The sequence below is a fragment of the Eretmochelys imbricata genome, chromosome 1 (assembly GCF_965152235.1).
Source record: "Eretmochelys imbricata isolate rEreImb1 chromosome 1, rEreImb1.hap1, whole genome shotgun sequence".
NCBI classification, from domain to species: domain Eukaryota; kingdom Metazoa; phylum Chordata; order Testudines; family Cheloniidae; genus Eretmochelys; species Eretmochelys imbricata.
The window spans coordinates 124,036,336-124,063,127 of record NC_135572.1 but is presented as its reverse complement, the minus strand read 5'-3'; the positions used below and the strand labels follow the sequence as shown (position 1 = coordinate 124,063,127).

General features: G+C 40.1%; 1 protein-coding gene across 1 annotated transcript in view; it reads left to right on the top strand.

The window, feature by feature from the left end:
* The window catches only part of HERC2 (HECT and RLD domain containing E3 ubiquitin protein ligase 2), a 203,040-nt gene that overhangs the window by 34,783 nt on the left and 141,465 nt on the right, over nt 1-26,792 (top strand). The window contains exons 5-10 of the mRNA XM_077814849.1: nt 12,511-12,730; nt 15,387-15,487; nt 19,473-19,629; nt 23,807-23,917; nt 24,910-25,081; nt 25,788-25,961. Of these exons, the coding sequence (XP_077670975.1) occupies nt 12,511-12,730; nt 15,387-15,487; nt 19,473-19,629; nt 23,807-23,917; nt 24,910-25,081; nt 25,788-25,961 (935 nt within the window). The remainder of the gene's footprint in view (nt 1-12,510; nt 12,731-15,386; nt 15,488-19,472; nt 19,630-23,806; nt 23,918-24,909; nt 25,082-25,787; nt 25,962-26,792) is intronic.

Genomic DNA, 26,792 nt, shown 5'->3' with positions numbered 1-26,792 from the left:
TCAACCCCAGTAGTCCTCCAGGAGCTGTCCCACATGCCCCATTCCATTTAAATGCTGCTGCCCAGGGATCATGGAGGCCGGAGGCTACCCCCTTTAATCTCCTCCACATACTTTTGAAATGCCTTTTCCTGATTTCCCACCTTGGTGAGAACACCTCGCAGCTCTCCCTTACTGTGTGTAACTGACCATGCTGGTTGCACGCACTAGATGCGTTCTCCTGCCTGGAATAAACAGGAGGTATTCGATCTCTTGGGCTTGTGGGGAGGAGGCTGTGCAGGCACGACTACTGATGAGCTGTAGAAACGTGGACATCTATGAGCAGATTGCATAGCGGGTACTGGCAAAGGGGTATGAGAAGTTTCAGCAGCAGTACCTCATGAAAGCAAAGGAACTATGGCAGGGAGACTAATGTTCAACCTGGTTCTGAGCTGTGGACCTGCTGCTTTTACAATGAACTGCATGCCATATTTGGTGGAGACATATCAGCACCCCACAGACCGCTCTGGATATTTCAGAAGAGCTCAAGACACAGACCCCTACCATGAACAGCGGGGAGGATGAGGAAGAAAAGGAGGAAGGAGACTCACCAGTATATCCAGTGATATCACAAGCCATGACCTCTTTTGAAACTTCACCACCGAGTAGCTAAACCCATCAGCCCAGCGCTGATGATGCTAATGAAGAGAAAGAGACCTTGGGTAAGTGTGTGTATGCATTTTCCCTTACAATCTTTAAATTTATAGATGGCACTTGGCACATCGCCACCTGTGTCATGACACGGGTTGATTTTTCATTGTTTCACTTGTATGGGAAGAGGTAGCATTACAACAAACAGAGATGGATGCTAGATTATGCAGGGGGCAATGGGGAGCAGATTGTTTATGTACATAGGGATGCCTCTTGTATCTTCCTGAGAGCTCAATGAAACTTTCATGGAGATACCCTCAATCCTTTCCCAAAGGTTTCAAGGGATGGCCGGTTTTTCTTTCTCTGTGGTAGGATATTTTCATAGGCCACCCTGTGGCGAGTTTGGCTGGCACCATTGCAGTAAACAGGCTAGCAGCAGCTGAGCTCTTTGCTGTTGTTACCCACAGGAATGAGATCTGCTAAAATCACCACCTGGAACATTCATGCCAATATGCAGTGCCATTTCCCTATACCTAGGGCCCTATCAAATTCATGGCCATGAAAAGCACATCACAAACTGTGAAATCTGGTCAACCCCTCTGAAATCTCGTCTTTTGGGTGCTTTTACCCTATACTATACCGTTTTTCACAGGGGAGACCAGTATTTCTCAAGTTGGGGGTCCTGACTGAAAAGGGAATTGCAGGGGGGTCACAAGGTTATTTTAGGGGGGTTGTGGTATTGCCACCCTTCTGTGCTGCCTTCAGAGCTGGGCAGCCGGAGAGCGGTGGCTGTTGGCTGGGCGCCCAGCTCTGAAGGCAGCGCCCCTCATCCCCCCAGCAGCAGTGCAGAAGTGAGGGTGGCAATACCATACCATGCCACCCTTACTTCTGAGTGGCTGCCTTCAGAGCTGGGCGGCTGGAGAGTGGTGGCTGCTGACTGAGGGCCCAGCTCTGCAGGCAGCAGTGCAGAAATAAGGGTGGCAATACCATAGCCTGCCACTCTTGCTTCTGCGCTGCTGCTGGCGGTGGCTCTGCCTTCAGAGCTGGGATCCCGGCCAGCAGCTGCCACGCTCCAGCTGCCCAGCTCTGAAGGCCTGAGCTGCTACTGGCAGCAGCGTGAAGTAAGGTTAATAGTACCACAACCAATGTTCCCTCTAATTTTTGACAGGCTGTGTGTGCAAAAAATGTCTTCTGTGCAAATTTTTGTGAACACGGTGTTTCGCTGGGTTTAGGATCTGTGTGCACGCGCAAACATGCGCACAGCTTAGAGGGAACAGTGACTGCAACCTCCCTCCGCCACAATAACCTTGCATAATGACAGGTTTCAGAGTAGCAGCCGTGTTAGTCTGTATTCGCAAAAAGAAAAGGAGTACTTGTGGCACCTTAGAGACTAACCAATTTATTTGAACATAAGCTTTCGTGAGCTACAGCTCGCTTCATCAGATGCATCTGATGAAGTGAGCTGTAGCTCACGAAAGCTTATGTTCAAATAAATTGGTTAGTCTCTAAGGTGCCACAAGTACTCCTTTTCTTTTTACAATAACCTTGTGACCCCTTTTCCCCACAACTCCTTTTTTGGTCGGGATCCCTACAATTATAGCACTATGACATTTCAGATTTAAATAGCTGAAATAATGAAATTTATTATTTTTTAAAAATTCTATGGTCTGAAATTGACCAAAATGGACCGTGAATTTGGTAGGGCCCTATCAATACCCATAGAATAGAGACCAACATTTTGTTTCATTCAACCGTAATTTCTTGTTCCTGGTGGGCTGCACTCACTGTAGCTGGAACTGAGAGCAGTGTTGTGCAGAGGTGCTTCAAAGCTGAAGTGTTAATAAGTATGTCTTACTAAATGTTACTGAATAAAGGAAAGATCAGCTTCAAAACTCCCTTCTCTTTCTCTTGTGACTGTAAGTCCAATGATACTTCTCTCTCTCTCTCTCTCTCTCTCTCTCCATCATCAGCAACTGCTTTTGCAGCCTTGTGGGGTGCCCCCTGATGAGACAGAGGAGAACTAGGGAGGACATGTTCCATGAAATTCTGCAAGCCAGTGCTGCATCTGACTGAGCAAAGGACCTTGAGAGCCGTCATGGAAGACAACAGGGAGAAGTACAGAGCAGACAGAAGAGAGGCCCAAGAAAAGGAGAGGGAGATATACCAGGACATGATGGATCTTCTCAAGCAGCAAACACAAATGTTGTAGGTCCAAGTTGACCTACAGGTCCAAATACCCAGACTCTTCACCCTTTGCAGTCCTTCGAGAACTCTGTAGTAGCAGCTCCTTACTCCCCCCACATTCTGCACTCTTCCCTCTCTAAGCCTGGGGAAAATGGCAGCTTCACATACGCTGTTGTGTGTGAGAACCATGGTTTGTGTATGTTAAGCTACAACCGATTATGTGCACTGAAATAGATAGAAATGTTTGCTCCCTTTCCAATTTCGTTCCCCCATTAATTTATGTTTACAGTTTATATTGCGTGGCTTGTTTTGCACGTTGGTTTTTCTCCAGTTTTTGCCATTCAATACATTTTCCTTTTTTTGAAAATAAAATGATCTTTATTAGTTCATACCATTGATTGTTGAAAGCACGAAGGTATTCAGAGCACCCAGTACTTGTAGATGTAGAGCACCACAGAATTCATAGGTTCAAGAAAACACCCAGTCATATTTATAAATGTCAAGCAAGCACCACATAATTTGTAACTTTAGTAACAAATATAATCTAAAATATTTGTAAATGTTCAGCAAGCGCTATGCAATTTCTAGCGCAACCCAAAACTGCAGGCCTGGAGAATAATTCAGCACAGAACCCTATGGCAGCTGACTATTAAAGTTCTCTTTCAAAACCACCCTCAACTGCTCAGCTCCATGTTGAACTTGTCTTTGGTTGCTCAGTCAGCAGAGAGCTGTTCCACCTCCGCCTTTCCAGGATATACAAACTTTGGCATCTGTACACCGAGGTAACTTGTGTTGACCAAGGTTTGTAGACCATGGTCTTTGCCATCTAAAATGGGAGTAGGATCCTAAAGCAAGGAGAACGAGGCAGGGGTGTGTGCGCGCGTGTGCGTGTATGTGTTTAAAATTTTCTTGGTGAGGTAGAGGACTACAGAATGAGATATTTCTAATCCATACTTTAGTCCTCATTATAGCAGAGTGAGAGCTCTGCTGTAGTTAACGTTAATATGTTAAGGCTTGTCTACAAAATGGAGCTTTGCTAGAATAGTTGTTGTGCTTTAAAATCATATCCTACTTAAATGCAATTCAGCTTTCAAGTGTAGACAAGTCTTTAGACTATAAGTACTTGTTAAGCACATTATTACTGAGCTGTAGTGTAGGTGGCTCTAATGTGAACTAAAGCATATTTTTAGCTTTGTGTATATTAGATAAAAGTAGCTACACCTATAACAGCTACCTTTCAGGAGTCCTGCCAATTTTTGTGGCTTTAGAATTGCTTTTTTTTTTTTCTTTTCCTTTTAAAAATTATTTTGCTCTTCTGTTACTGTGTGAAAGACCCTACATAAATGGGAGAAACTGACTACATTTTCAAATAGCTAGCCTTGGACCACACAAAGTTGTCAAGTGCACAGGCACCCAGTCTGAAAAGTAGAACGCCCCTCCTCCCCCCCCCCCCCCCGCTATACTTTATAGTGGCTAGGGCACTAGCCTAGGACTTGGGAGTTCAGTTCCTTGGTCTGCCACAAACTTTCCTGATGACCTTGGACAAGGCATGCTGTGCCTCCATTCCTCATCTGTAAAATGGGGATAATAGCACTTCCCTACCTCACAGGGATGTTGTGAGGATAAATGCATTAAAGATTGCAAAGTGCTTTGAAATCTAGTAATGAAAAGTCTTATTTAAGAAATAAGTGGTATTCTCTGCAACAATAGCCAAAATTTCAGACAGTGTCACTTCTTTTTAAGTCGTCTTTTTTTTTTTTTTTTCAACTGCTAATATGCATTGGGAAATTTGGCGTTGGGAGCCTGTTTCAAGCATGGAGATATTTAACAAATATGATTAAAGAGGGGTTTAAGGTCAGTCTCTTCGCCACCCACAAAATCAGTCAAGTTTATTGTGTGGTCAGTGAGCCTTTGCCAATAGTTACACCCAATTTTATGATGCACCATTTACATTATAAAACCATTTTTAAGCATAGTTGGGCCACAGCCATGGTTTTACAACTGTGCAATAATATAGACCCCCAGCCAGCAAAAATGTGCACAAATAGACCCCATGAACCTGTGTAAAGCCACACTGAAGTCAATGCTGATGCAGGGGACTGCCTGTATGTGTAACTTAACAGGACTGAAACCATATTTACTAAGAGTATAGATAGAAAATACCTATGAATGTCTTAGGGGAGTAGTGCTCTTCACTTGGGTCTTACTGGCACAGGCCTGACTGGGGGAGAAACACTTTGTGCCTGTTTGTTATTTACATTAAAGCCTCTTTACTCTTCCAGAACAGTGGGTAAATTAGAATGAGCCCTTTTGTCAGGTTTTTGGGGCAGCAATGGTCAATACGTATTCGTACAGAAAAATGAGGCCCCTCTGATTAGGGCTTTTGGTTGTTACCATAGTATAAACCTTAAAAACAGTGTAATGACATGCAAATTTGACTACTCAGTGGCTTCTTACTGTGTTTCCATTTTACATTCAGTCCTTACTAATCTCCGTTTGAGAGAAGAGCATTTCAAGCTACCTTTTGCCTTGAATTTCCTTTGGAAAAATCCTAATTTTATTATTTACTAACCCACCCTAATTTTTGTATTGTTCCTCCTTAAAACCTTAGCTTTCATTTATTTTCTAAATTACACATTTTTTGTAAAGTTTGTTGTTGAGGTTCCAGTGATGCAAAGGTGTGTATGTATAAGTGCAGCTGCCCTCTTTCCTGGACGTGAAAAGAGGAAAATAACACGCTCATACGGTGGTACAAAAACCTCTTTTGGGGTGGGAGAAGGGTTGGAGAAGTAGCCTTTTAATCTTCTATTGCTTTATTTATACATTGTCCTCTTTCATTGTTGGTACCCTTCCTTTTCTTCAGTCTGTTTTGTGCCAGAGCGTGGTGGTGTCCCCCTAATTTGCAGAGTCCTGCGGTGCTAATAGTTATTAAAGGAGTTGGAAAAACTACAGTGGTTATAGTACCTTAAAGTCACTAAATGAGTCCTCAATAAGAATACATACAATACACCGAAAAATGCATTTTTCTAAACAATTTTTTAGAAATACTGTCAGTTTTCAGTGTTTCCATCCAGTAAATGACAGTGGTGTCTGAATTCAGTTAGAGGCTTTATATGGTCTTAACTCCCAATTCATGTATCTAACCTAAACCTTAACTTAAATTGTCCAGCTGCCTACGTAGTAGAGCTCACAAAAGTGTGGCTGTGTTTAATACACTTTTTAGCACACTTGATATATATTAGCCTATTGCTAACTTACTCTTCTTAGCTGGATGTAGTGAACAGAGGACATGCAGTTTTTTTGCCCTCTGCTTGTCCTTGTCCTCATAAGGATATTTATATTTTAATTTTAGAAAAATCTGATGAAGAGCTAGATAGTCAAATTAATCAGACACTGTTTACCTACAAACCTGTTTTCAGGTACTTACATAATACTTTAAGAATAATAATGGGTTATGTAGCTCATTACTGTTCTAAATCCAAAAGTGCAACTTTTCTCCTGAAGTTAAATGCCATTTCAGTTTGTAGAAAAAAGCGTAAAGCATGTTTTAAGAAAAAGGTTGAAGAAATAAAGCTACAGTCAGTAAGTTAAATTAAGCTTTTTTTTGCTTTAAATGTAGTTCTTGTTCCATACATTGACTTGATGTCATCTGACATTAGACAGTGTTTTCTCTTTAAAAAGAAAAGCAAAAATGTTGATAAAACACATATATATGTAAAAGCTAGGCTATAAAAGTCAGGAAAAAAGTCCCTAATTCAGTCATGTTCTATTTTATTAAAGGATGAAATGCTACATATACACAAGGATGGAATTACTTTATTCCAGTTCCATTCGGTATTTGAAATCAGATGTATAGCTCACATTTTAAATGAGTTTAAGCAGAAATACTTTTCTGTATTTATGACTTCATTTTTTTTAACATCTTTCAATAGCATAAAAAAGAAAAGGTAGGAATGAGCAGTAGCGCATTAACTTTAAATGAGCAAGAAATGTATAAGTAAAATAATACTGATAGCTTCTTTGTGTAGTCGAAACTGGTTTGTACCAGCAGTGAATTAATAAGACAAGTGTTTGTAAGCCATTGTTTTTTACACAGGACTCCAGGGAATTTAAGGTGTATGGGGGCAAGTTTGCGGTTTTTAGATACTAATGTGTCTTGTTTTCTGGCACTGCTAGTAAAGCTAATTGCATCAGGAGGTCACTTTAGAGGCAGTGCCCCCTGGGGAAGAGGAGAATTACCAGAATGGATTCAGTGAGATATTGTAGATACACGGTGTAGCAACAGTTTTCAAATCTTCCTGGATTACTAGGAAAATTTCCTGGAAGTTCCATGTTTTATGGGTTGTTAGTACTGAGTTAATGGACTAAGTCAGAATAGCTTATCTACATACAAAATAGTTACTAAAAAAAATCTGTAATTGAATAATATATCCTTTTATAACCTCCTTTTAAAATTATAGTAAAAAGGATAATTACACCTCTACCCCGATATAACGCTGTCCTTGGGAGCCAAAAAATCGTACCACGTTATATCTAACTTGCTTTGAAGCACCGGAGCGTGCAGCCCCGTCCCCCGAGAGCGCTGCTTTACCGTGTTATATCGGAATGTGTTATATCGGGTAGAGGTGTAATAGGAAAAATATTGCTTACTTAATGTCCCATCTTTAGGAGAATGAATTTCGTTAGGCTAAGATTCAGAAATACAGATGAGTGGAAGGATGAAGGTCTGTGAATGCCTACTCTTTCCGTTCCTCACTTACACCCTTACCCCCCTGGAGCAAACAAAAACATCCTACCATATTATTGTGGGAAACTAGTAATGTCTTACAGTCCACTGTATTCTAATTGATGATCATTGCTTAGTGTCCCTGAAGAGGTTAAAAGAAAATGCTCATGTTAACAAGACTTGTCTTATTTAAGCATTTAATCCCATTTATATCTTGAGACAATTGGTATCCAAGTTACAGTCCAGTTTTTCTTGAATTCCAGTAAGGCGAACTCAGCCATTCCCTATAGGAATGGGAAATCCAAAGCTTGGTTACCCTTGAGAAAAAATGTCCGTTCTATTTAATTTCAATTCATTCTTTAATATGTATTTGCAAGTATAGTCCTGTGTTGCTGCTACACTCTTAAAATAGATCTTTGCCAAGGTTTGTTTGATCTCCTTTTGGGTACGTATAGGTTGAAATGTACCCCCGTCATATATGCTGCAGATTCCTTTGCTAAACACGGCTATTCAACAGAAGTTCTCAAACCTCTTCATATCAGACCAAATGTAAAACAGAGATGATCTCATGGTTTACTTGACCTCCCATTCACAATTGCACATGTTCATGGCAACTGCTTACATGAAAATGTACTGTTAGAAAGCCATTTAATGTGTTGGCAGACTTTTAAAAGCAATAAAGCCACCGGAAATGAGGAGTATGTATCCTTAAACAGCCACCTATCTGCAGACAATCAACAAGTGCTCTTTTGACCACAGTTTGAGAACTTAACTCTTCAGGCTACCATTGTATTTCTCACCTTGCATGTAGTAGTCTAGTTAAGTAGCACAGCTCCAGGATTTATGAAATAATTGTAGAGGTAAAATGGACTAGAGTGTACTCTGTATCATGGTCTTGTATGTTTGTGTAATAACTTATTGTTTTAATCTTCCCTTTGATGCAACATATGTTCTCTGTTCTTCTCAGCTGAAATTGAATCACATGTTACTATTAATACAGTATATTTAGTTTTTCGATAGTTATATTATACAGGTTGATATTTAGACTTGAAATAATTTGGTAATATTAAAATTAATTGCCACTTTCCTGATCATATCCCTGATGTATTTAAATCTTTCTAATGATGAATGCAAGTCACTTAAACAGGAACTGCAGAAAAAGTGGAAGATTAAAAGTGGGTAAAAATGTGTATATGTAATCTTATTAAAACAGAGATAATCACTATTTCCCCTCAGTTCTAAGGTCTCTGAACTTCCTGCAGTCTCTGCCAGAATGACATTACAGCTGCCATTAGCAGCCTAAATTGCTGTTCCAGTCTTTGCCTCAGTTTTCATTGCTTTCAAAACTACTGTTGGATTGAAATACTTCATGTATAATCTCTGTCTGAAGTTGAATTTTTCAGTAGAAGGCTTCCACAAAATTGAAGCCTTATGAGGCTATGGAAGTATAGTATCATGGGGAAGAAATAAAATGTTCTTAAAAACTGTATTCTAATTCATATGGATTCACTTTAAAGATCTTGAATCACAGTGAGGTCAAGTGCCTTTAAGTTAACTTTACATAAAATAGAACAGAACCTTCACGAAACCTACTTGAAACCTAGACTGGTAACAGTTTCTGCCTAAGTAGTTGCTGGCTGTTACCAAAATATCTCATTTATCTGATTTAAAAATTTTTTTTTTATGCATATAGGTTATACCCTCTGTGTGGTGTTTTAACATTTAGGAACTAACAGTTGCCATTGTAGTAACAATAGCCTGTGTGTAGCCAATGGGCAGTTTTTGAGAGTAGCACTGCTCTTCCTACCATAGTTGCACCTTTAGTCAAAGTTCGTGTAGTCATGCAGTATTCCAGATTTAGAGTGCTAACTGCAGTAAAGGCTACTGGGGGTTGAATCTGGTTTTGTAAAAGCCTTAAATTTTAGTGGTGGTGGTTTTTTAAGAGAAACTGCCCCTGTGGTGGTACTTGTGGTGGGATCTGGTCTTCCTCCTGGTGCTTGGGGAACGGAAGTGATCTCCAGCTCTCCTCTGTGGTCATTTCCATGAATTTATTGCTGTATATACTTTCATTGTTTTTGTGTGTCATTTGGAATAGAAGGATTTTTTTCCTCTGACAACTTGTATCTATTTTTTGCTCTTGGAAGTTGCTTTAAGGGCTGCCCCAATTTATTTTATTTTTTTGTCGATTGCTAGGAGTTATGAATGACCCATTAATTGAATATTACTCTGTAGACCTGCTGAGTCTGGCACCAGATGCCATATTTATATAGATCCTGGGTCAAGAATCATACAGTAGTGGCTGTTCCCTAAGTAGATGGCAGAGGGGACAGGCTTCAGGAGTGCTTAATGCTTAGATTGAAAGAATAAACGGATTTGCCCATATGTAGGAGTTATTTACTGATGCTTACAAGGAACTCTAAATGAGTTCCCTTCCATGTTGTATCACAACCAGATCTCCTTTGAGCATGTGCTTTATTCTTCTTCTATGACATTTAAAGGAAGGGTAGCTGGGTTGTAGCTAAAAGTATATGGGAAAACCTAGCAGGGAAAGTTAGGTCAGGGCATGATTAAATCTGCATATTTAAATCAGCTGTCAAAAAGCCCACAGTTAATAAAATCATCTTAGTAAAATGCAGAAGGGTTATTCTTGGATGGCTATTTTTAATTCACTGCTGCATCTCCGAGTTGGCCTTTGGAAGCTGATAGGATTTTCTGTTGGGGAGGGTAAGGAGAAAACTGATTTTACCTCTTCAGATTGTTTATGGGAGGCAGCAAGTAAAGCTGACATGCCAATCTCAAACAAGAAGTTCTGCTATGATACTCTGACATACAGAAGGCCATGCACTACAAGATGTTCCCTCTTTGTTTTTGTTTACACAATAAAGGTTGGGGTGCTATGGTTACATCAGTAAGTAGCCTGGCGCACAGTCTCAGTGCATCTCACTTCACAATGTTGCTGAAAATGAGGATGGGGTGGTAGCTGACAGCAAAATAGACATGAATTTGCAATGTGATATGGCCGCAAAAATGATCATTTGAATTTGGTGCTACGTGTGCAAAGACATCTCACAAAAAAGAGGCAATACATAAAATATACTGTACTGCAAAGACCTGAATTTACAGGGAGATTATACTGAATCTGAGTCTCATGTAACTGTTATGACTGTAATGTGAGGGATGTGCTAGATGTATATTGGAAATGGAAAAGGATCAGAAAAGCGCAACAAAAATGATTAGGGATATGGAACGGCTTCCGTATGAGGAGAGATTAAGACTGGGACTTCTCAGCTTGGAAAAGAGATGACTAAGGAGGGATATGATAGAGGTCCATAAAATCATGACTGATGTGGAGAAAGTAAATAAGGAAGTGTTATTTACGCCTCATGACAAGAACTAGGGGTCACTAAATTAATAGGCAGCAGATTTAAAACAAACAAACAAAAGGTATTTCTTCACATAATGCACAGTCAACCTGTGGAACTCTTTGCCAGAGGATGTTATGAAGGCCAAGACTATAACAGGGTTCAAAAAAGAACTAGATATGTTCCTTCAGGATAGGTCCATCAATGGCTATTAGTAAGGATGGGCAGGGATGGTGTCCCTATCCTCTGTTTGCCTTGAAGCTGGGAATGGGTGACGGGATGAATCCTTGATGATTACCTGTTCTGTTCATTCCCTCTGGGGCATCTGGCATTGTCCACTGTTGGAAGACAGGATACTGGGCTAGATGGACCTTTGGTCTGACCCAGTATGGCCGTTCTTATGTTCTTATGAATGTTTTGTGAAATGGGGTTCTCCAAACTACAGATGTAGTTCTGTTAGCACTGTTGTTCACAGCTGTTCATAATAGCATTGCACTGTGCGTGAGGCGTTCTGTGTCATAATCTGGATTTAAATACTCATAAATTCGTTAAAACAAAATACTCCTGTTACTAGGAGCTGGGTAACTGGCCAGGCTGGAGAGTATTAAGGGTGCTGTAATTTAGTGAAAAGCAGCATGAGATCAGCATGAGATTTAGTGATCAGACAGTTGATAGAAGGGAAGCCTGCTAAGAAACTTTTTATAAACCTTTCCTGAAATTTGCCATAGGAATTAAACATGTTCATACTTATTTACAGTGAGCATGGGCCTTTTCCCTGCTCCATTGTCATTAGCTTATGAGCTCCTTGGGCTATTGACGTCTTTTGTTTGGACAGCTACAGACCCTTTGAGTGATACAGTGTAGCACATGTTCAGTCTCAGAACATGTTTTTTTGGCAGTGTTCTCAAGATACGCTTTAATTTCTAACACTTCTTGTTTTGTAAGCTCAGCAGTCCTTGGCACTGATCCTGGAGCTTCTGAGAGTTGCTTTATAAATACTAAGAAACATAAGATAATGTATATCAGCACATAAAATGCAAGCAACAGACCTTATATAAGGCTGTTGGCTGCACATAAGAGTACTGTCCACAAGGTCTGCTAGATGGTAGAAATTTGCTGTCTAAGTTTATTTAGGACACTTAAATAGTTTATACCACATATTGAGACTACATTAATGAACTATTAAGATTCAGAATTATTCACACAAGTAAGGAAATAGTTTTTCCATAATAACCTTATCTTTGCTATTCTACATATCTATTACGTGCAATGTGTGATTACTTTGAGTATTTAGCACGTGCCTGACCCTTATGTAAGAAGACAAGTGAGTTTTATGGAGTAAAGTCAGATTTAGCTGTAATGACAGTAGTAGTATATTATTAGAATATACTTGCATAGGGAACAGGACACACTTTAAAAGATGCTGGTGTTTTTTTTTAAATTGCAAACTGAAAAATAGTTGTCTTTGTCTTACTAACCTTTGTGATTGAGAATGCCTGGGTTGCCTCAAATTGTTCAGTTTACCTTTTTTCATATTTGTGAACTCGGTTATATGTTGTGTTCATCTTGCCGTCTCACAGCAGTAATACTTTCCTGCCATGTCTCTTTTAGATGCGAATGAGTTGAAAGAGTGCCTATACGTGCTGGTGAAGGAACAGCAAGTTCTAGCCACACAAACTGCCACGACAACTCTTTCCGCTCTGCGGCTGAAACAGAGGCTAGTTGTCCTGGAACGATATTTCATTGCATTGAACAGAACTGTTCTTCAGGAGAACGTCAAGGTTAAGTGGAAAAGCAGTAGTATTCCTCTGCCTGCTGCGGACAAGAAAAGGTAATGCAATCAGGACAAGCAGGTTGCTCTGGTGCTGGATCAATTTAAAACAGATGTTAGTCATCTTTTTGTGACTTCACTAATGTGAGAGACCTGAGCACTGGTTTCTTTTTCCTTCTGGATTTAATACAAGCACCAGAGCTACTGTATGTATCTCTGAGGCAGTGGCTTTGATCCTTGGTTGACACTTTAATATTTGCTTGCGTTACACCATGATCCTATGACGGAAACTTCCTCTAAGCTGTAATATTATTTTCACCAAGGTGTTCCTTGTGTGTCATTCTAGCTAGCTGTGGTCAGGCCTGTTTCAGAATTTATGTCAGGGGAGATCATATGACTGGAATGACATTAGTAGCTGTGTTCTTAGAATATACTTACATGCATATGGCACAGGACACACTTTAAACAGTGCTGAAAAATAGTCTTCCTTGTCATGCATTATCTTGATACGGGCAAAAAATGTTAAAAGGGAGTAGCTGCAGATATGGCAAAGAAAACAATAGCCGAACAAGAAATATACCAGTTACTTTCCTGCTGTAAATAAACTTGCTAATTCTAGTTCACAGGAAAGGTGCCAGTGGAGGGAAGGGGCATGCTGTATTTGATGAAGTGTGAGAGGCAACTCAAGTTGAAATTCCTTTGTTAGTGCGGAAAGCCTTTTTGTCTGATAAATTTCTATACTTCTCTGCAAGAATGTATTTAAAGGAAAGTGTACTTATGAGTCATCTGGCAATGATGATGCGCCAATGTCTGGCTGTTTCTGTTCCTTGAAGAAATCTTTTGGCCTCAGACATGACTTAAATAGACCAGAACTTTTTTTTTAAAATCAAACTGTTGAAATTTCAGTATAAAAAATTTAACTTTTTTATTGGGGCAGCAAACCGAAACAGTCCAAATCCCTGATGTGCAACCAATAGGAAGGACAAGATTGTCATTCTTTCTAAGAGAAACAGTGGGGTGGGTGGAGGTTGCTCATTCTGCAGGTAGAAGGTGAAACTTATTTATTTTAATGTGATTTCACAAATAGAAATAAAAAGGTTAGCAGAAATGTGTTCACATTTAGTGAATGCTATTAAGAAAAATTAAATGTATGCCACCTCCTTCTGCAACCCATTATTGAACTTGCAAATAAAAGTGGTATTAATATGACCCTCATCATAAAAGTTAATTGGAAAGGAGATGATAACAAAACTGTTAGAGCTTAGCATCAATAATTGATGGGAGAGAATTCCTATGAGAGATAGCTGCTGGGTACAGATAAACCAAGGTGTATCAGAGCCAGGTTGAATACATTGCTGGACAGAAGATGTCCCAGAGGCAAAATCATAGCTACAGCCCTGAACATGACTGCAGGAGGACCATTCAAAAGCATGTGCTGTTGTAGAAAGCTTATTTTAATAGCTGTCTTTCAGTGGCATTCTTACGGTGTGAACAGTCATGTCAAAATATTTATGAATCCTGGTATTAAAAGTGTGAGACAAAAGTTGCAGCTGGGTTTGCAAGAAAACAAAAACTGTTTGGAGAATAGATTGACGCAAACTATAAATACAACACCATCCACTTAGCAGAAAAATATGATTTGGTACATAGTGTGACGGGGCAAGGCCAGATGGCTATAGAAAAGTAGCGGGAGATAGATATGTTCGCTCCAGGCTAAACAAATCGCTGGTACCTGGATAAGTTGAATGGCAGCTGCTCCAGGTCAATTAAGACACCTGGGGCCAATTAAGATCTTTCCAGAAGGCAGGGAGAATGTTAGGTTGATTGGGACACCTGAAGCCAATCAGGGACTGGCTGAAACTAGTTAAAAGCCTCCCAGTTAGTCAGGAGGGTGCAGATGTCAGGAGCTGTGGGAGGAAGTTGTGCTGTTGGAGAGACTGAGCAGTACACACCATATCAGGCACAAGGGAGGCGGCCCTGAGATAAGGGTGAAGTGGAGCTTGAGGAAGTGGGCGCTGCTGTGGGGAAGTAGCCCAGGGAATTGTACATGTCATGTTTCTAAAGGGTCAGCTACCGTAGCTGATACTATTAGGATCCCTGGGCTGGAGCCTGGAGTAGAGGGTGGGCCCGGGCTCCCCCCCTTTGTACCCTCCCCCCGATTAATCACTGAGACTGGGAGACAAGAGAGACTGTGCAAGGGAGGATAGCTTCTCCTCACCTCCCTCGCTGGCTTATGGTGAAAATGGCTCAATAGACTGTGATCCTTGTCTCTAGAGAAAGAAGGGTTATGTGGAGGGTCTAAGCTAAATTTGGGGCCTAAGCTAAATGTTTTTGAAAGATGTTTTGTCATAGAGCATACCAGCTCTGAGAAGGTCTTCAGGATAATGACAGTTTCACAGGACTTGAGACTTCTCACTGGTTTGGTTAACACTTACTCTACATTGCTCACAAAACTGAACAAGCACCACTTTTTTAGCCTCAGTTTTCTGTAAGGAGGCCTAAAACTAGAGCTTTCTTCTCAACAGTAGCAGTAAGATTTAGGAACAGGCAACACACATGATATCAGTGTAGCTTCTGACTTACTTTAACCCAAGGTTCTTGGTGGATGGGGTTGATCTTTTTGGACAATGGAAACGCATCTTGGCTGTTAACATTTAAAGAGCATTAACTCTCTCTCCAAGAAAGGATTTTGAATTTTTAAATTTTCTTGTCTTAGTCCCAGACCTGTAGGCAAAGGTGTAGAAGGACTTGCACGAGTGGGATCCAGAGCAGCACTTTCATTTGCATTTGCATTCCTTCGCAGAGCTTGGAGGTCAGGTAAAGTCCATTTTGCAATCTTATGTTTACCTTATTTTGTATAATTACATGTACAAACTCGGTTTAAAAGAACATTCTTAAGGTCACAAAGCTGAGTCGGAGAGAGATTAAGGTAAAAAGTATCCCTTAATGTTGAGTGCCCAATTTGAGACATCTAGGACCTGATTTTTCAGAATAATTGGCATTATGCAGCACTTCATATGTGCAAGGGGTAGATCCCATTTAATTCAGTTGCAATTATGAGTGCTCAGCACTTCTGCAAATCAGGCTCCAGGGTCTCACGTCAGCACTCAGAAAATGAGGAACACCCAATTAATAACTATGGTTTAAGTGACTTGTCCAGCATCCCACAGAATTCTGTGGCAGAGGAAGAGAGAGAGAATCCAGTTCTCCAGGGCAGCATACAACTGCCTTAATAATAAACTATTCTTTTCCTTCTTGCAGTTCCTTGCCTTATTCACTACACACTTTCTAATCTTTGCAACAAATGAAGCAGAGGTCCTACAGACAACAGCCTCTTTCACTGCACAACCCTGATTAATCTCCAGAGCAGGTCCATTCTGTGCACTGAAAGAGGTTGCGTTTCTATGGAAAAAACAGCATGTAATCATGTAATTAAAGACTGTACCAAAAGGCATAGGGACAAGGAGGCTGAATTAAGGTTGCACGATCACCTTAATTCTGACATTTCTTTTGCAACCATAAGTATGTTTCTAATATATTTTTGTGTAATGTTCTAGGATTTTAAAGAAGGCAATCTGAAAAAATGCCATCCTGTGGCATTATATTGACACACTCGGTTCTTCATCAGGATTGCAACTTTTAGGTTCACCTCACACACCCCTTGAGCTCATAGGGTAACTGATAGAGGATGATAGCCTAATACTGCTATGTAGACCACTAGAGGATGACACTTTTCCCTTGAGTTTCATAGATGTTTGCTGACAGCCAAGAAATGATGAGACTCAAGAATTTGGGATTCCATTCCAAGCTTTGGAGGGGGGTGTTCTCTAGTGAGTGCATTCTTCTGCCCCACCCCTTCCAACCAGGTGTGTCTCTTTCCCACTTCAGCTCCTTCTCCCAATTTGTACTCCTCTGGTTTCTCATCTCGGTGCCAATATCCTTCCCTACCCAATCCTAGTCTCCTCCCCACTGTTTCCAGTCTCCTTGCCCACCCACTCCCAGCTCCTCATCCATTCTGTGTCTCTCCTTTCCTCTGCCCACATTCTCCTGGCTCCTCATCCAGTCTGTCTTCCCACCTCCCATGCTCCTAATAGCAGTTCCCTCCCATCCCAGTTTTTTTTTTTTCTCTCTAGCCCTCAGCCAATCTTCAAGCCTCCCCCCAAGCTCCTTGTTCCAATTTATCCCTGTTCCTCCAAGGTCTGAACCTTGTACCTTCTGCATTTGAATCAGGCAGCTGCCTCCTCCACCTTGCCTGTTCACAGCATTGTGACATTTAGAACACAGAAAGGAGAGTCTCTCTGCTTTTGGTTCCATTAGTTGGGTCCATACTTGGCACAGTCTGCAGCAGCCTAGAGTAGCAATCACAGAAAGTAGGGGCTTGCAACTTTAATGGCTGGTGCTATCAGCACTATCTCTAATATATTAAGTCTCAGATTGCCAAACTCAGGTGATTTGGGTCAGAGGGGAAAGGATGGGGAAGTGGCAGGCAAGTTTAAAAAAAACTAGCATTTATTCTTAAAGGAAAAAATTGCAAAGAAATATGAATGTGAGACTTAGTGCCCTACCAGGGAGTAAAAATATCTCCGACTGACAGGAGAGTCTCTATTGGGAACAGTCTTGTAGAACTTTATTTGCCCTATGACTTAAAGTAACCTGATAGGATATAATTGCCAGTTTTCACAAATGTAAACTCAGATAAATATTGTACTAGCAACATGAAAATTTGGTTAAGGTAAAACAAAAACAAAATGGTATCTCTTTGTACACATCAGTTCCGAGTTTGAATTAAGCCATATCTTTAGGGGAAGACTGTCAAAAGCACAAATGTCAGTCGTAACTCCTGTTGAGTTTCAATGTGAGTTACACATGTTACAGCTATTTGTGTTTCTGACAGTCCTTTCCCTTTATGTAAAAATAAGTTTGCTCCCTATTAACATTTAAGAAACAAAACGATGTGAGAGTGAATTGGGTTCTTTTCTGGTTTGTACAGCCCACAGAATTGTTAAATTAATGGCAGACTATTTGCTTTGAGGTACACAGTGATGTACAATTCAGTTACACCTATAATACACCTCAGGTCATATTTACTGGTGGTGATATATGGGTCTGGAAAGAAAAATCTTGACTTTCAGATTCTAGGGTGAGTTGGTTCGACATTTTGGGGGGCAGGAAGAAGGCTTCTTGGGAAGCAGCAGATTTGAAATGGAAACCATTGAGTTGATGTACACTGACTGGTGCCACTTTTCAGAATAGAACTGCACTGTAAGGTTGAAAAGGAGTTTGTTCAACAACACAACAAAATCCCACAATTTGAAGTGGTCTTAACTGTGAGAAAAGTATTTCTTTTCTCTTATATCCTCTCTGCTGTTCCTTGAAATAAAGCATTGAAGCAACTGAATTTTGTCGTTTTGTTCCAAAAAGGGACATGGTGGTTGGACTAATATCCTTCCAGACCTCCCCCTCTCCCCCAATAATGCAAAGTAATTTGATCAAGGTCTGTGACCAATAATATATTGAGCAGGCATAGCTAATCTTTTGTATAAAGCCCAAAGCTTTGGGGGAGAATGGCCTGTCCTGGAACACCAACCACATACTGTTTGTCATATTCATTTACTCTACTGATTCTGATGATTCTAACTTCTGAACTTCTTGCAGCTGTTCATGGCAATGATGAAGCAACAGATTTCTTGGTCATTTTAAATTGACGAGAATAAATATTGATGGATGACTTTTCTCTGAGTGTAGAAGCTTCACTGAGTGTAAGAGTTAGAAAAGCTAGACCTATGATGGAAAGATGAAGAAGTATCTGGTGGGAGGGACTGCAGGAGGATGGATCAGCCTATAGATAGGCAGAAGATGTTATAAAACCAGCTAGACTCTTTGAGTCTTATTAGTCAGTGACGTCGTTTTTTGAGGACTAAAATCTGAAAGACAGGATTAAAAGCACTGGTGCCATTCTGCCCTCCCAAGTCTTATCTGTTTCATGTGTGTTGCTATATCCACACCACCTTCAATAAATTAGTTCTAATACTTCCCCCACATGCAGTTGCCCTAGTTAAGACATACAGGGTTTTATCCCCACAAATTTAATTCGGGGCTCTCCTTCGCTAGCTCCCTCTTGTTAAGGATTTCAGTGCTCTAGTTAGTATGTTATGGGCTCTGTTCACCCCAGAAATAAAAACAAAACCCCTCCATCTGACAAATACAAGGCCCCTTTAAGGGCTGTCATCCTCTCTGATTAACAGGAAGAGTAACTGCTTTGATCCCTCCTTTCTCTCAAAAAGGGGTAGTGATATCCTTCTGCTCTTTCTGCCTCTCTGTCCACCTCCAGAGAGGGAGCCAGTGGCTCGAACCCATATGCAGCCCACTAGCCTGGACATAATCTTTACTCAGCTTGGTTAAATGGGGTTTTGAATTACTTTAAAAGTAACTGTTTTTAGGGTGCAGGCAATAAATGAAAGTTAAATACTAAAACTTTGTGTCTGGAATAAACATAATGGGACAGGCTGGCAGGGAAAATGAGGAGAATCCTGTTGTTGGCTATGATTTAGGAATAATTAGTCCTCCTGTGTTGTGGGGTGCTTTGATGGTTAGCTGTACAACTTCTTAAAGTTCCAGTCAAAATTATTCTATGAAAATCAATCCATAGTATATATACTGTATACACTTACCAGTTTTGGCGGTTTGTAATTGTTTTTTCTAAAGTTCACACTCAGAATGATTTTGAGAAAATACTGATGTACCCTTAGTTAGCTATCTAGTACATACTGTAAGGTAACTGATATGTTATCTTGGCTGGTAGGTGAGGATGCAGACCTTTGCAGTGAATTGTTACAAGAATCTCTTGATGCACTACGAGCACTACCAGAAGCATCCCTTTTTGATGAAGGGACTGTATCATCTGTATGGTTGGAAGTTGTGGAGAGAGCTACTAAATTCCTAAGGTCTGTTGTGACTGGGTAAGTGGTTTTTATGGTTTGTTTGTTTGTTTTTGAACTGGCATTTAAAGGTGAGTCTGAATGTTTAATAACTGATAAAAATAGTTTCTGGTAAATTGAGTGCTCCATAGAGTAGTTTCCTTTTCTGATACCCTGGCATCAAGCAAATCGGAGACTGACAGACACGCTGTGTGTGTGTGTGTGCACGTGTGCGTGCATGGGCCTCAGGCTGTCGGCCACACACTGACCAGGGCTCGGCTGCCCACTCAGCGCTCCACGGGGCTCGGGCTGTCTGCTCCGCAACCAGGTCACACCTGCTGCCTCCCATGCCTAAGGTCCTCTGGCTGCCATTAAGGAAATTTTTCTGGCGAACCCCCTGTAACATTTTGCGAACCCCCAGGGGTTTGCGAATCCCAGTTCGGGAACCACTGCTCTAGAGGTTCCCAAACCATCGCTATCTTGAAATGAGCTTGTTTTTCATAATTCAAAGAAAATTGCTCAGATGTACTGTGCTTAGGTAACTTAAATGGGCTATTTTTAATGTTCAGACTTGGCATATATATAATCTTTAATGAGATGTTATGTAAAAGTGAATGAGAATTCCATATTGAACAATACATTGTCCTTTTTAGTTTAAATTGTACAAAAATATTTAGTTTAAATTGCACTTGAACGCATATTCAAATGAACACTCATGATCAAAATTTTCTATAAAATTAGGATGCAAACTGGAAGTGGGGAAGCAATGTCAATGCAAAACTAATACTACAGACCTGGACTAAAAACTTTTGCCAACACAGCTATATCGCTCAGGGCTGGGATCCTGGGATCTACACAGTAGGGGTGTGGCTGATCTCCGAAAAGGGCCATATTTTTGGAGTTGAATGTATCTACCATACACGCACCCACATCATACATATACAATGATGGGGTCTAAATTAGCTCTTACCCACTGAAGAAAGAGATCTTGGAGTCATTGTGGATAGTTCTCTGAAATCATCCACTCAATGTGCAGCGACAGTCAAAAAAGCAAACAGTATGTTGGGAATCATCAAGAAAGGGATAGATAATAAGACAAAAAATATATTGACTCTATATAAATCCATAGTACGCCCACACCTTGAATACTGCGTGCACATGTGGTTGCCCCATCTCAAAAAAAGATAAATTGGCTTGGGAAAAGGTTCAGAAAAAGGCAACAAAAATCATTAGGGGTGTAGAAGGGCCTCTGTATGAGGAGAGATTAATAAGACTGGGACTTTTCAGCTTGGAAAAGAGGCAACTAAGGGGGGATATGATAGAGGTCTATAAAATCATGAGTTGTATAGAGGAAGTGTTATTTACTCCTTCTCATAATACAAGAACAAGGGGCCACCAAATGAAATTAATAGGTAGCAGGTTTAAAACAAACACAAGAAAGTATTTTTTCACGCGAAGCACTGTCATCCTCTGGAACTCCTTACCAGAGGGTGTTGTGAAGGCCAGTATTATAACAAAAGGGAGCTAGATAGATTCATGGAGGGTAGGTCCATCAATGGCTGCTAGCCAGGATGGGTAGGAATGGTGTCCCTAACCTCTGTTTCCCAGAAGTTGGGATTGGGAGATGGTTTGGATCACTTGATGATTACTTGTCTGTTCGTTCCCTTTGGGGCACCTGCCGTTGGCCACTGTCAGAGGACAGGATACTGGGCTTCATGGACCTTTGGCCAGACCCAGTATGGCCGTTCTTATGTTCTTATATATAATCTGAAAGCTTATTTTATGTACGTTTAGAAGAGGTATGACGTGGCACTGTCAAGTGGTTCTATAAAGCTGTGGGTGAGGTGAAACAATGGTACACAAAATGAGTGTGTTATTTTTTGCACCGTTCTAGAAACACTGCAACAGGACTGCAACTACAGTTTTCACTGTTGAAATTAATTTCAACACCTTAATGTGGTGGTTATTGGTCAAAGCTACCAAACGACAATGTATTAAAAGATTTTTACTGGTTTTGCATGGGCATGTTTTTCCCAGAAATGAAGCTGTTTAGCATGTGACAAAAATGGTGAATAGCAACACTTTGCAGTATACTAATGTGAAATGTTTTCACATCACATATTCTACTGGGCACATCCCTCTTGGCAGAGGCCCTGAGGCTGACCCAGGACATGATGGAGGGATTCTATCTCTTGGCTGGCCTGGGAATGCTGGGGAATCCCCAGGAGGAGCTGGAACCTGTTGCGGAGGAAAAGGGCGTCTGGTCCTCCCTACTTTGCATGCTGCCGCCGCGACCCTCACCAGGAAAAGCGGCATAAAGGGAAAAGAAGAAGATATTCTTAATTATCAAAGTATTTCAGAAGAGATTATAATAATTTTCTATATTTGCAATTGATATTTGCTGAGCAGATCAGTCTCACTGAAGGTTGTGAACCAGTAGCAGTAGATTGCAGGCCCATAGGTTACACTGCACAGTGAATAGATCTAAATGTACATGAATTCGTAATATGCTTCTCCATTTGTAAGTTTTTGTACTTACAATGCAGCATGTAGTTTGCCTGATATAAGGTTTTAATTTGTAAATTGCCTATGTATGCAGTATTAGCCTTTAAAATGTTCTAGAAACTGGCTTTCTAATTCAGTGACGCTTATGCACAGGTCAGCATTAGTGTTAGAGATGAGAATACACAGCTTATTATGAATATGGAAAAGCTATGAGAGAAAGAAGTAGCCTACCAAGAAGTAGTGAAGACTAAGTTCACAAACAAGTCCTAGCCTATGCACTGAAGAGGGATGAAGAATACATTACAGCTCTTACCAACCATGTCATCAGCAATATGACAAATTCATTCGACCCTGCATCTCATGCAGAGGTGCTTATCAACATATCTGTTGGACTACCTGTAATGTCAGGTGTAGAGAAGTCTCTGCTGAAAATAGCAATGTTTATGGAGAACAAATGAAGAAACTTGTGAGAGGTGCATTTGATGATTCAATGTCAACTGTTCTTAGTTACCCAATGAGACCTGTGCTGCCTGTGTCCCTCTTCCATGCTGATGGAACAATGAGAAGAACAGACAAAACTGAGATTCCAGCTGATTCCCTCATTCAATCTAAAAGAATCCATGCGCTAAGAGCATGCAACAAAGAACCTCCAGTGTATATATGGGATGCCAAGGCTGTCGTACAAATGATGACGCATTCCACACATTCGATGAATTGGCTGCTGAGTATTTGAGGCAGGTCCTCAAAGGATTTGAAAAGCTAATTCTTCAATCGAAGTTTTTGACAGATATGACAGTAGTAACTCTGAAAACTGCAAAGAGAGTGCTGGACAGGATATAAGGTTGGCTACGGGCAGGGCTGTCCCTAGGGGGTTGTGGGGCCCGGGGTGGAACTGACAGATTTGTCTCTTCCGGGACCGACTGCGCTGGCCAATCACACAGTCCCATGGGGTCCCCCAAAGCGCGGGACCCAGAGCGGTTGCCCTGATTCATCCTATCCAAGGGATGGCTCTGGATACGGGAAATAGCAGGTGATTGGTGGAGGCCCTGTGCCTCTTTGGAAAAAGTTTCTAAACATGGCATCCAACAAGCAATCACTTGTAAAATTCCTCTGTGAATATATGATTCAAAATGCAACATAAGCAGTTCTTCTTGCTTTAAAGCTTTTCAGATGGTGAAGGACCAAAGTCCATCACCAGTAGAAGTGTTAAGTCCAAGACTTGTGCAGTACTCAAGAGGAAGTGGACCTAAGGATGCTTCTGGATGCTGTATGTGCCACTCCGGCTTTTGGGTCTCTTGTTGTCAAAGGAACCATAGTAATTAGGTCACCTGAAACAGATGTTTTTGGTCTTTGCTGTTCACTACTTTCCAAAAATTGAACACACAGATAACATGGATTGAAACCGGCACTATTATCAGCACAGCTGAAAAGCATCGTAGTTGAGGATAGTTATTTATTTTAAAAATAAACCTCAGCACCTCCCCAAAAGAGTCAATTCTTTATGCTTCATCCTCAGCCTGTTTTCCTAGATATTTTTCTGCCCCAAAAGCTTATAGTCTTCCTATAAATTTTGACATCCTCTAGCACCTTGTAGGCACTGGAGTTGGGCAGATATGTTTTGTTTTTTCCCACTGGTTTCTTTGTAAACTTCATGTAATGTGTTAATGCTGCAAACATTAATTTCTGCATCTTCAAATTTTTTTTTTTTAAATAGTGATGTACATGGAGCTCCAAGTTCCAAAGGGCCAGCAAACATTCCATTACAAGACCAGCACTTGGCACTTGCTATATTGTTAGAGCTGGCAGTGCAGAGGGGCACACTAAGGTGAGAAATGAAGCACTTTTCTGCTCTCAAACAAGAGTGCGTATTAAAATGTTCTGAGCAATTCTTGGGGTTTAGTTTACATTAGTTCAATGTTAACATTTTGATGCAACACCTATGGGTTCTCTCCTTAATGATTAGAGGTGAAGTCAATGGCAAACTCCCATTGATGTCAGTGGGGCCAGGATTTAACCATAATTTCCTATCACGAAGGGTAGTGAAGGGTGAAATATAGATAGAAAATTAGGGATTACTAAGCACTCATGCTTCAGGGTCTAAGCCAATTTAACTGATGGGGACTAGAAAGAAACATATTTTAGAGGGAAGTCTATTAGATAATTTTCTGCTAGAAGACTTCTTTCATATTTCTGTGCATCATCAAGATCTGTCTGTGGTCAATAATGGATCACTGTTCTGAGCCAAAATAGCAATTCCTATGTAGCTAAAACTTCGCAAGAAAGGAGGTGAAGGTACATTAAAACTATCCTGAAATACTTTTTTGTGGACATTTGGTCCAGATCTTCATCTGGTATAAGTGGTATAGTTCCATTGAAGCCAGTGGAGCTGTGCTGATTTATACCAGCGAAGGATATATTTAGTCAGTAACCAAATAATATTGAATAATCAAAGCTAAAACTTGCACGCACACCAAAACTAAAAAAAAAAAAAACACCTCAAAATTTCAAAAACTGTACTTCACTTTGACCCTTTTGTTTGGCGGGGGGGACCCTCAACTCAGCAAAAGTTTTAAGTGAGCTATCTTTGAGTAGATTCTGCCCCAATACCCCTTAACTCCAAAAAATATTTTCATGCAACTTTCAATTTATTATATATGTTATGTTGCAGAATCCATTTTCAGTATGTTTTATTTGAATAAAAAAATCCAGGATTTATACTACTAAACATGCACATCTTCTAAAATTTGATTTAATGTAGAACTTCAAATAACTTCTGTAGGAGTGCTTACAACAGAGATGGTAAACTTACTCTTTCAGCCAAATGTTGTCTGCTGTTATGTTGCTGCTTCAACTCTGGGAAAATGGAACAAGGGAAACAGATAATGAGCGATCTGCACAAGGAACAAGTGCACCCCTTCTACCTTTGCTGCAAAGGTTTCAGAGCATAATCTGTAATAAAGACATACCTAACGCTGAGGATGAGATTCAGGTATATGTGTTTGTTCATTTATCGGGTAAATTCTATCTAGTATCCAATTATTTGTGTCATGTTGTTTAGCAATCAAGTGTAGACACTCATTGTTACTCTTCTAAAGTTTGTAACTCCACTTTTGTAGTAGTAACTTACACATCAAGATACATATACAACTGTTGTATAACAGTATGTAAATTTTGCATGTTCTCCGGATGGCAGATTAGAAGTTTGTAGTATGTTGAAATAAATATTGCATTTTAGATTTTGTTGTAGAAACAGTTTTTATGTGGTACTACAACTCTGTGGATTAATTTTCTTGAACATTTAACTTTTCCCATGAGTTTGATTGAAACATCATTACATTCTTAAATTTTATTGTGAAGTACAGAATAGCACAATTGATACAAAGGTAACATCAATTTCTGTTACTGAAATAGTGGCTTACTCGGTGGTAATCAACATAATTTAACAGTGTATTTCTCAGAGTGTATATATATATCATTAAAATTGTTGCTTGCATGAAGAAGGAATAGTATATACAGATGCTGAGTCCCTTATTAACTTCTATAGGAATTACAGATGCTGAGTATCCACAAAATATGCCATATCTGTATCTAGAGAAATAAGGGAAAAGAGCGTATCGGGTGTGTAAAAAGTACTCTGAATATTTTCCTGTTTTTAACTTTTTTATATTTTTAACTGCTTTTCTTTGCTTTCTTAGATGCTGTCCTACTCCCTGAGTCCCAATGAGAGTTTTCTGAGGTATCTGACTTTACCACAGGACAACGAGCTAGCTATTGATCTACGACAAACGGCAGTTGTGATCATGGCCCACTTAGATCGCCTGGCCACTCCATGTATGCCTCCACAGTGTAGCTCTCCTACATCTCATAAGGTAATCTCATATACTCTCAAATAAAATGATTGTATGTAGATGGAAAATTAGTTTACTCTTTAAACTATCCAAGAAAAACAATTAAATGATTTTAATAAATCATCAGTTTACTTAGCTGACCATGCTCAGAGAAGTGTAATGATTGGTTTTAAAATATTTTCATACAGAGTGTCTAAAGTGAATTTCCACAATGCATAGCTGTCTGATTATAGTAGTCTGAGTATTTAACCTCCCTACCTCTTTTCCTCATGTTTGGCCATAGCCAAACAAGGTATCTGACCAGGGAAGTAAGGTATAATTTAAGATTGAAATCTCTTTATAGTTAGAACTTTTTTCAGAATTTCTGTAATTCAATTTAAAAGAATCCAAAGTTGTATAAGCAGTTCAGGAGTAATATCTGAATGATATCCTATAGTGGATATAAACATATACGGACTGTACCAAAGAGTTTAATACTTTCAGTGGAATGAGGAAAATCCTCTTATACTCTTTATTTTTGTTTTCTAAGCTACTTTTTCAGCCCTGGGATCTTAGTCTTCTGTTTCCCTTTTTCTTATCTCCTCCTCCCAGTACTGCTGGGGTTATCGGAATGTGGCTTATTCTGGAGCCATTGTTACTGGTCTACCCATCTGCCAAAGGTTTCTACAGAATGACAAGCAAGTCATTCTCCAAAACCGATGGCTGATCCTGCCCCATAAATGTACCAAATTTCTTAAATGTTTGTCAGACTGCTCCGATATAGTAGCAATTTAAAGAAACCCTCAAATTTTTATATAACTTCACTGGTTGAAAGATCTTCTCTACATACTTGCTATAAATATTTACGGTATA